An 11,552-nucleotide genomic window follows, 5' to 3' on the forward strand; every position below is an offset into this window, starting at 1 on the left:
ATATATATATATATATATATATATATATATATATATATATATATATATATATATATATATATATATATATATATATATATATATATATATATATATAAAATTCACTTATTTTTATACTCTCCATTCCAGAAATCAGCCAATCAAATGGAAAGGAGATGGAGCCTCCTTCATGCAAAATGCGAAATTCTCAGTACAAAATAAACATCTCAGGAGAGAGAGAGAGAGAGAGAGAGAGAGAGAGAGAGAGAGAGAGAGAGAGAGAGAGAGAGAGAGAGAGAGAGAGAGAGAGAGAGAGAGAGAGAGAGAGAGAGAGAGAGAGAGAGAGAGAGACTATTTATATTTCTTAGTCTCTTGACATCATATGATCATAGTCACAGGTTCTCAATGAACTGTACTTGTTTAATGTGATGCTGGTATAAAAATGTGAATAAATTTAAGCTATTACCACTGGAAAGCTTCTAGATTTGGAACATTATAAAATTTAATAATTCTGGGTAAGGGATTCTCATTGTGTAATAAAACAGAGTAATAATAATAATAATAATAATAATAATAATAATAATAATAATAATAATAATAATAATATAATAGTAATAATAATAATAATGATAATAATAATAATAATAATAATAATAATAATAATAATAATAATAATAATAATAATAATAATAACAAAATAATAACTAAAATATTGTGAATTATGTATAACAGGAATATTTTTAAAATGCTTATTCATTTAAGCGCTTTCAGACTGAACTAAATTTATACACAGCTGAGCATCACAGCAGGCAAGCTAGAAGCAAGCACAGCTACTGCTACTTGAATCATGTGGACCTGCCTGTGTGTCCGTGCCTACAATGGTTCTGCAGCCCCAGGGGAAACAAATGTTAATCATTAAGCTTTTCAAGGACCAATTGGAATATTTCATAGATAACCAAACAATGGGAGTCTGGAGTAGTAAGAACAGTATTCACAAAGTACCATAAATCTCCTCTAGCTTGTAGTCAAGTAATAAATCAGCTTCAGGACTTACCACCAGCATTCTTTACATATTTAAAGGAGGTGATGACAATCCTGAAATAATTGTCGACTGGAGATGACTTGCTGTCTGACTGATGGAACATCACCTCCATGTTGTTGGCAATAGTGGAGAATACATCAGCATTGGAACCAACTTCTGAGAACCTGAAGAAGAAATCTATAAAGTATTGTATATCTCACAATCATGTATTCACTCAAGATTTGCCTTTAAATATAAATAAAACCATGGGGAGTGGGATCTGAACTTGTGGAATGTGCAAATAATTCTTCATCATTACAGGCTGACCGACACTCACCACCCTGCTGCTGCTGCAGCGCCATGCCCAGGAGCTGAGAGTTGTCATGTAAATTAAAAATATAGTGCTTAACTCCTACAGTACTGTTGCATTACAAGTACATTCTCTTAATTCAGTGAGCACAAAAACTTAATTTTTTTACTACATAACTGCTTTTTATAAAAAAAAATTGAGGATCCAGGTTGTGCAAATAATGTTCATCATAAGGCTAACTCATCAAGTTCAGCCATCAAGCACACCTTACATCATTAAGTGCCATTTACTGTGAGTTCATTGCAACACAGCCCATGCCACATTTAAAAATCTTCATTCTCTCAAAATAAAGCAAATATTAATTCATACCTACAAAGTACTTCCTACTTAGTAGAATGACAAATTGTCATACACCAGTGTCTAATTGATCTTATTAAGAACCCAGTATTCCCTTATTAATGTGTAATAACTGTCTTCTTATCTCTATTACTTGGATTTTTTTAAATTTATTTTTTTGTGTTTATGAGGCTGTAAAATTTGGTAGCTTCAAACTACAAAATTAATAATATGGTGTTTGTCTTCTTCATCAATTAAAATGCATGATTATTGATTTCATTGTTAAGGAACTCAGTTTTAAAATTCACAATCATCTAAATTTACATTTTCCAATCTTTATACTGATGGCATTTATAAAACAATGCACCATGCCATACTTAGTACCAAGAAAGCTACTGCTATGCCATGTTCACTGCCACTCAAACCCTGGCCATCATTTTGCAGCTGGACAGCTTTCATTAACCTACCTTGTGCATCCTCACTGGGATAAGTTTTCTCAATGGGCACATTAGACTCAGCAAAATTACCTCAATTCATCCAATCACACCACTAACCAAGACATCCATATGGTACCACATGCCTTGCCTTGTAAAAAGAGTTCATCTTAATCACTAGACCATGAAAGTAATCAATAAGTGACTTGTCACTCCCTTAGCTGAGTCACAAGCCTTCACACAGACATCCCACATGGTACAATTAACTGTTTTCAGACTCACACTTGGCAATTCCATCTGCATTCTACTACAAAGACCACCTACTGTGTGCAATATTATGAAATAAGTGAGCGAGAAAAGCAGCTCTCAGGAGTCGCAAAATTATGCTTACCTTGGCTTTCCTTTCCTCATTCCACAGAGCTTATCAGTCTTCTTACTTCTAAAGAAGTCCCCAGGAATGATATTCAAAAGCTTTGAAAATAATGAAGTCCCAACAGTGCTGATCTGTAAGATGGAATATATATACTTCACTTTCAATCGTCTTAAATAAAGGGGGTCCCTTATCCCTTATAATATGTATGGCTTATAAAGAGACATCCACATGTGTGTGTATATATATATATATATATATATATATATATATATATAAATATATATATATATATATATATATATATATATATATATATATATATATATATATATATATATATATATATATATATATATATATATATATATATATATATATTATATAAATATATAACAAAAATTATCAATTCCTTATATAATACATCACTGCTAGAGCTACTGATGACACACAATAACTATCTATACTTTTATAAGCAGGAAGCATTTCTAATTATAGCTAGAGCTGTCAGTATACAAAAAAAAGTGATGCAAGTATAAGAGGAGGGATGTTAACAGTGAATATAAAGCTTTTTCCAGAGATGTACACAGGTCCCTCACCAGTTCATAAACATCTGTTCAGATCCTTAAAGGCTATTCAGTGGAGAGGGTAACGAGTCATTTACAAGTACTTTACTATCACCTTTGGGAAGTGAACACACATCTTGGGAACAACTGGTTATAGTCAATGTAGGCAAAGCTGATTTAAAAGAAATGTCCCCGCACTCCTCCATCTGTTTGATGGGGTAGATGATTGGCAGATTCATAAAGTTTTTATCACTTTACACTTCAAATATTTTCAATAATTTTGTACATTAATCTTGTATTGAGCTGATTTTGACAATATCAATAGAAAAAGCAATAACATCAAAATATTAGCTCTTAGGAAAGTTGTGGAAATCATTTAATGAATAAATGGGAGATGGCTGCTCAGTGGCACAGCTACATGACATGTGGATGAATGTGCTTATGTAAATAATATGTTAATTTGTTTCCACAGTTACCAAAATGATACTATCATTGTTTTCCTATTGATATTTTTCAAAATCAGCTGAAGACAAGGCTAACTGAAAAGATAGCTGAAAATATCTTAGATAACAAAAAGTGACAAGAACTTAATGAGTTCACTAACCACCTGCCCTGCTGAAAAGGGATGGGGAGGCATGATGCAAAGCTCCTAGTTGTGTGCAGTGGCAGTACTGTAACCAATGAGACTGATTTATCAGGGTGCAATGCAATTGCTACTGCATACATAACTGGAAAAGCTGGGACTGTATAGTAAGTGGCTGGCAACAGGCTTTTCCCACCTGCTTGAGGTGCATCCTGTTAGTACACTCTGTGGAGTAGAACCAATGTGGAGAGGGGAGGGAGCAATAGGTCCACCACCAATAGCTTCAAAATTTTTCTAAAGCTGATTTTAATTTATCTTTAGTTTCCTCTTTTAAAGTTTCTTTTTTTTTTTTTTTTTTTTTTTTCAGGACTGTTTCCTGAGAGTTAAGTTTGTTTTTAATCCACACAGTGCTGGCCATTGTAACTATGGATCCACCCATGGTGCCAGCCATTTTCTATTCTTTTTCTTTTATGCACTGAAAAAATCCTAAACAATGTAAAGATGGAGGGAAAATATGTAAAAAGTGGTCTAGCAAAGTAAGACATTTGTAAAGCCTACATCATAAGTTGCCTGGCATGGGTGCATATAATTTCATGAATAGTGATGCTACTTGTGCTCGTGGTGCTAGCGATTTGTGGCCACCATCAATGTTTATGAATGGTATTATGTCACCTCGGCAATGGTAAATCACCACAATGCCAATGTACATACAACTGGTAGGCTGCTTGTAGTATGTGAGGGAATGAGATTTGCTACTTTTTTTGTTTTCCATAAAGACACTATTTATAATCAGTATTGAATTGCTTTAGAAGTGAAGAAGTGTGTGGTCTCTCTGAGGCAGGGCTCCAGGCACAACCCTATATCACATTCATTACAATGAAACAGCAAATCAGTGAGCTTCCGAGGGCATCTTGTCATTTGTCTACATACACATCCACAAACTAGAGTAAAGTTTGGAGTACACCTGTCAAGTTCAATTAACAAAGAAATAGTCTAAAGTTTTCACAAGCTGCTGCCATAAATTCAGAGTAGTGGCACTGAGCATGGGTATGCAAGATACCATTAGCACTGAGCAGATTAAAATCCTTTAAAAGACAATCTGATGACCCATGTCCCTCAAGAAAGAGCAATATGCTACCAGTGACTGTCTCATGGGAAGGAGAGGGGCTCCAACTCACCCAATGGGGGGATAGGATAGCAATGAGAGTGATTATCTTGACCTGCAGTGACTATAGTAAGGACACAATATATTATTAAATGGTACCACTGTAGTCAGCCCCATCAGGAAAGACAGGATATTCTTACTTATTATGTATGGTTCCCTATCTAATTTCTTATATGCCCACAATTCCTTATAGGTTTATTTGTATCAATAAAGGACTACAAATAAATTTTAAGCAAGTGGAATGATATACAGGTGGCCTTTTGTACATGTTTTTGCAAAGTGTGATGGAAAAAAAAAAAATCAACAGGCCCATGGTTCCTCTTCAGGGATCAGGCACCATGAGCATCACAAATATGACATGTGCCTATTTAAAAATAAAGAGGAAGAGGATAGCAACCATCACTAACGGAATTAGCAAATTACCATATTTTAATTTGTGTTTTCTCCCTGAGCCTCTGTTAGTGCAATATTGTGCAGCTGAAGATTATCTCTTGTGTCAGCATGCAATATAGAAGTTATTAAAATGTTCCTATGATAACTGTTGACTGTAATATAAAGAGCAAACAAAAAGTACAATGTCACACCTTGAGGTAGTCTCCATCACACTCCCAACCATGAGTTTTTTTATTGTGTGTTGCTGCAATACTCATCTCCTCAACCACAGCAGACAGGCTAAAGTTCTCTCGGGTAGTTATGGAAATCTGGAAGATTAGATTATTCTAAAAAGTACTGAAAGCATCCATAACATCCAGTTATGATAAAAAGGTAGATGACAACAAAAAGAAATAATATATCTTACACTTAAGAAACTTATGTCCTCAAAAAAATATGCATCATATCTCATCAACTGATATGTTTTTCCTGATGGCTACTAGATACACTATAACTGCAGTGTAGTGCTCATCTGACAACATGGTAATTTAATGAGGTAGTAAAAAAAAAAACTGGTCTATAGAAAGAATTTGTACCTAAAAAAATCTTATTTGATGGCATTTAACATGCACTTGTGAGAGAGAGAGAGAGAGAGAGAGAGAGAGAGAGAGAGAGAGAGAGAGAGAGAGAGAGAGAGAGAGAGAGAGAGAGAGAGAGAGAGAGAGAGAGAGAGAGAGAGAGAGAGAGAGAGAGAGAGAGAGAGAGAGAGAGAGAGAGAGAGAGAGAGAGAGAAAAAATAACCCAAGGTCTGATATGTGGAGGTTAGCCTAATGTTATACCTAATATTCACTACTGTAAGCTAATTTTACTCCAGATGATCAATGCTACAAGCCAGACTCCATACTATTATTTAGTTATACAATGCTGTTGTTATTATTGTTACTACTATTATCATTATTACTACAACAGGGAGGTCCCATTATACAAGCATCCATTATACAAGAAACTCATGAAACAAGATGTGTAAATTAGGGGCTATTTTCTTTATACTAGTGTAAAAAATCTGATGATAAAAGCTTCAGTCTGAGTCGAGTAAAATTCCAAAGTTTACAGTGCGTGCCTTCCTGCACCCTCTTGCTAACATATCCAGGCTGTATGGTGATGGACAGTGATTCAGATGTGCAGAGATGAGTTTGTGAGTGTTTGAAGAGAAACATGCACCCCTCCCTTGTCCCTTACTTACCTACCATGCATGTTCCCACCAGTTCTCTTTTAAACTGAACTCAGTGTCTCTCAGGCTCTCACTCTTACAGCCTTACTGCCTGTTACAATACTTGTACTCTATCATCATTTTGCTTGTAAGCATATTTACAATGCAGTACAAATACAGTGTACTGTGCTTTATGTGACTGATTGGTGCTTGGATGTTAGTATTATTGCTAGTGTGTTTTTTTCATTCACTGTCTTTTGTGTGGCATTGTGCTAACTATACCTCTCAAGTACCCAATGAATTCCAGTGTGAGTCCTAACAGTAAGGCTAATCAAGCTAGAGTGCCAATAACACTTGCAAAGAAGGCAGAAATTGTTAACAGGCACAAGAGTAGTGAGTGAGTTACCCTCACTAATGCATTACCTACATATTGATGAGTGTTTAGCATATTTTATATGTTTAATCAATATGAAATGATTTTCCTCATATGCTGTTTTCTCTTTCAGGTTACTTTATCAACAGTTCTGTAATAAAGACATGTTTGTTGTGTTTTGGGTTGAAAACTTATCTTTGACAGGGGTCAAAGAATCTAACCACTTTTTTGCCATTAGTTATGAGTTTTATTATATGAGAATTCACTATACAAGCAATTCAAGTGAGACCTAACTGCTCATATCATTGGGACCTCCCTGTATTATTATTATTATTATTATTATTATTATTATTATATTATTATTATTATTACTATTATTATCGCCAGTACTGTACAAAGAATTAACACAAAGTATGAGTATGTACCAGTAACATTTGTCAGTACTACACACATTATAAACAGTACATAGTTAGAAATTAATCACTTGGCCACTATAGCAAGTAAAATCTAAACAGATAGGTAAAGAATGTGTTTCTCAGTATGTACCACGCATTCATGGATGCTACGTCCTGGTGGGGGCTGCTTACTTCCTGGTGGGTTCCCAAAGGTCAGTATGGCAGCCTTACTTGGCCGGATGTATATTGAGCCTGATTCTTTGTTATGTCCACACAGCCTGAATTCACTAAGGTCACCTGAAAAAAAAAAATAAATAAAATAAAATAAATAAAAAAAATAAAAAAATAAAAAATAAATAAATAAAATAAAAATAATAATGAGAAAAACATGTTAAGGATCACTTACTTCTGTACACTTGACAACACTACATTTTATGTACCTATTTCCACATGTATTTAGATTTTGACTCTCTATTCTACTGCTCCTGTCTGTGCTTGTTTGTGACAAAAATAGTAAGTTTTGCAACAGCTCCAAATCATCCACAGTATTCAAGATAAAAGTTACACAATGAAGGTATCAAAGTGATGTCTGTCGTGATCTACTGCAATGAATCAGTGATTTCATCTTACAGGTGCCTTGGTCAATATACTCGCAATGTTTCTTTTTTTTTTTTTCATGCCCCTTCTTCAGAACATCATGGAAACAATGATCTAAAGATGGGATAACTTGCCAATAAAAGATGGTCACCAAGAATTCAAATAAGGTTGTGGCGACCTCACACCACGTTATATACTGTATTATGTGAGAAGAAAAGAAAGACAGAATAAGGAAGAAGAGAGGAATAAGTAAGAAGAAAGAAGAAATGGAGACAATGCATGAAATAGGAGAAAACAAGCCGGTCAACACATTGGAAGAAAAATTGACAACTGATATCAAGAAAGAGGGAACCCTGGAGAAGAAATCAGATAAACAAAGATGCAGGACACAACAGGAAGAAGGATATAAAACTACATGGGTGAAGGCAGCCTGGGACAAGAGGGGATTAACAGTAATGATGTAGAGGACAAGGTGGAGAAAGCGATCAGTAAGGGAAAGTCTGCCAGGAAGCGATCGAGGCACCAGAAGGAAAGAAGTTTAGCCAACAGAAAAATATCAATGCCTACTTAAGCTCCGCCTCCAAATTTGGCCCTACATCCTGACTGGTGTTCTGTATCAAGTACCACACCTGTGGGTAAATCATATGAGTAAATGAGGAACATGAGCTGTAGACATCTTAAATGTTATGAAAATAGATAATTTTCTGAGGCAAATAGGCAGTCTCAAACAAATGTATATGAACTGAGTGAATAGAGAGAAATAGGCAGTAGCAGACACAGAGGCACAGGTTCCATAGGGCCTGACTAGAGAGGGGCTGAAATGGATGGAATAACTTAAAGTAAGTGGAGCTTGGAAGTGTAATGCGGTCTAGAAGTCAAGTATCTTATTAAAGGAGGAGTAGGATATTTACATGCTGTTTTATGTTTGGTATGATAGGTTTATATGACGTATGGAGATTAACTTAATTATGGAATATTTATGGTAATTTATGTGATAATGATATCAAGTGCATTTTTCTAACTCAACATTAACTGTACTGATTGAATATTAGCTGTGTTTATGAATTTGATATTGGCTGTCCTTTCACACAATGTGTGCATTAATTATTGAACATGTTGAAGAAATATAAAGTAACACTAAATAACTCTAAACGAACTTAAGATAAATGTGAGTAAGAACTTCCATGGTGACTTGTATGAAATGTAAATAGTATTAATTAAATAAAATTTGAAAATGTTTGTGACTTTCCAGTGGCCTCTAAGTGCAAAATCCATGCAACATCTCAGACATGACATAGTGATCATTGAGGCTCCAGCAGAATTTGGACAGCCCTAATTGGCCAGATACAACATCATATCATTAAAGAAAAGTGGACACTAAATGAAAGATAAACTTCAACAAACAACAATTTTATTCCAATAAACAATTAATTTGGCAAATATTTTAATAAATATCCATAAAGTGATTATTTTACAATTTATACACATAGTATTGAAATTTTTACATTAGTCTTCATAAGTATGTATCATTCCTGTTGCCCCAAACATGACAAAACTGGTATTGATGAAGACTATGGAAACCAGAAAAAGCATGAATTTTTGTGATGGTATTATGACAAAATTCAAATGATTCTATATAATACTTATGGTTCACCCAAGTAGGTGATGTAATCAATTGGTGATTGATGTAAGAGGTATGATTTAGAACAAGAAAAATCTAGGAACATAAATAAGTAATTATTGTTAAATGGACAATAGGTAGAAGGGAGAAGTAAATATCAAGGCTCAAACATGATGGTTCAGAGGTTAACATTACCTCAGCATGAACAAACTGGTAAGCTTGTTAATTAAATTGTAAAGCCTAGCTCTAACTCTAAATAGAAGACTGCTATATGCATATGCTTTATCAGCTTGTTCAATAAGGACATTGGTCACATACAACAGTGGCTACTCTTTGTCCACATAGTGAAACTCATTTACATTGCTATTAGACAATCACTTCTAGTGACATATTTTATGCTCCATATATTTTCCATCGCACATTTAAGCAGTCAGTCAGGAATCAACATTCAACTGATTTAGATGTTACCTCTGTAACTGACAGGGAAACAGTTGGGCACATGTGTGATTGTGTGACTAAGCACACCAGTGCAAAACCAATTATTACACTGCACTGGGCAACAGAGGAGCAGGTCTCTCTCTCTCTCTCTCTCTCTCTCTCTCTCTCTCTCTCTCTCTAACCCCTGTCTCTTCATCCCCTTTCTATGCCCTGTCTCTCCTCCTCCCTCTCTCCCTCTCTACTGCAGCCTTGCAGTGTAAAACAAAGACACATGATGTGGTGCTGTACATACATGTTGAATGTAAAAATCTCTGATGGATTTTAATTGTGTATTTCAATCTATGAGTGTTATGTCTATGTACTATATGTATATGGTGACCAATCATGAGCTCAGCGTTTCAACAAAGACTGTTGAGACCACAATATAAAGTAAGTTATCAATTATATATCTATTAGCTTTAACTGCTAGAGGTACAACACATCTCTTCATTACTAACTGGAAAAAATGTCTTATTTACTTGTCATAATAAGTAAATATTTAATTTCTGTAGCAGAGTTACTAGTGGCCCTTCCTATCACATATGTATTCCTGAATCTTAGACCTAAGAAATCTGATCCCATGTTTGGGTCAACCTGCAACTTTTGCTTAAATATTTGGCCTTCAAAACTTGACTTACACTCAAGAAAATATGGTACATCAACTGCACTGATTTTGTACACACCCATGTCCTAACCTAACACAGACTAGCTGTGCCATGAATCTACCCAGGCAAGACCACTTTTCTTCACATGGGATAAGGCCTCCTCTCTTAGATGTGTTCCTGTAATGACAGGACACTTAAGACAAAATCAAAATTAATTAAGATCTCAATTCTTTGAAACTCATGCTGAAGTTAAAATTTACTTACAGCATGGACTGCCTACCAGTAATGGTGGTGCTTCTCTCCACGGCATATTGTTGAATACAAAGCGAGTATTTATCTATTATCCATTATTTTTTTTCCTGAGTTTAGGGATAATACACACAGCTCTTCACTAGTACATCCCACGTTTGACACGCTGGTGGCGACTGTAGTGGTGCCCTTACATGACAGGCAGCCCCCTCAGCAGACAGGCATGCCACCACAACACTACGAATCACAAGTAAAGGGTGTGGAGCTATTTCAGTAATCAGAAATTACTGAATTTTAAAATATTAAAACAACTTTAAGGATATCGTGGAAATAGGTATGTTTCAAACATTTTCTTACAGCTTCCCTTTATTTCCTATTGTAAATAAAGACCACCAACCCTTCCCCTACCAATGTCCAGCCTGCAACAGTAGCCACTACTCACTTCTGTCATAAGAGTCTGGGTCCTGCCCAGCGGCCACACACACCGAGGCACACACCAATAACGCGCACAGCACTGTCTCCATGTTCACTCCAATACATAAGTGACACTAGAGTCGCTACTGTTTAGGGTCGCGACGATCCTTGGGATCTTAATGCACCCTACTAGTGACTCAGTTTCCTCTGCGTTGCATTCCCGAGAAACAGCAACAACACACGCCATAGACACATCTCTACTCAAGCACCTATACTAACTGACGCTTGTATCTGCCATATTGCAACGAACATCTGCCATCAACGGTATCTGTGTATGTACCTTCCTCATTCTTGTCAGTGTCATCCTGTCAAATATGTTGTTCAAAATACCCATACGGCTGAAACTTGGAAATAAGGAGTAAGACGAATAAAATATGAAGTGTAGAGCGGGGGGTAGACAGTTGGCTGGGTAAGA

At 35.5% G+C, this 11,552-nt stretch overlaps 1 protein-coding gene across 3 annotated transcripts in view; it reads right to left on the reverse strand.

The window, feature by feature from the left end:
• LOC135100789 (uncharacterized) overlaps positions 1–11,333 on the reverse strand; it is a 32,220-nt gene extending 20,887 nt beyond the window's left edge. Inside the window, exons 1-6 of one of the 3 annotated variants that reach the window (XM_064004111.1) lie at positions 11,106–11,304; positions 10,679–10,900; positions 7,266–7,411; positions 5,349–5,465; positions 2,472–2,584; positions 1,034–1,185 (exon numbers count right to left, since the gene is read on the reverse strand). In XM_064004111.1, coding sequence (XP_063860181.1) covers positions 1,034–1,185; positions 2,472–2,584; positions 5,349–5,465; positions 7,266–7,411; positions 10,679–10,724 — 574 coding nt within the window. In that variant the 5' untranslated portion in view covers positions 10,725–10,900; positions 11,106–11,304. Of the gene's footprint in view, positions 1–1,033; positions 1,186–2,471; positions 2,585–5,348; positions 5,466–7,265; positions 7,412–10,678; positions 10,901–11,105 lie in introns of all 3 variants that reach the window. The other 2 variants (XM_064004109.1, XM_064004110.1) reach the window with 2 other exon arrangements.
• Positions 11,334–11,552: the final 219 nt, after the last annotated feature.

Source organism: Scylla paramamosain, chromosome 5, assembly GCF_035594125.1.
Source record: "Scylla paramamosain isolate STU-SP2022 chromosome 5, ASM3559412v1, whole genome shotgun sequence".
Lineage (NCBI taxonomy): Eukaryota > Metazoa > Arthropoda > Malacostraca > Decapoda > Portunidae > Scylla > Scylla paramamosain.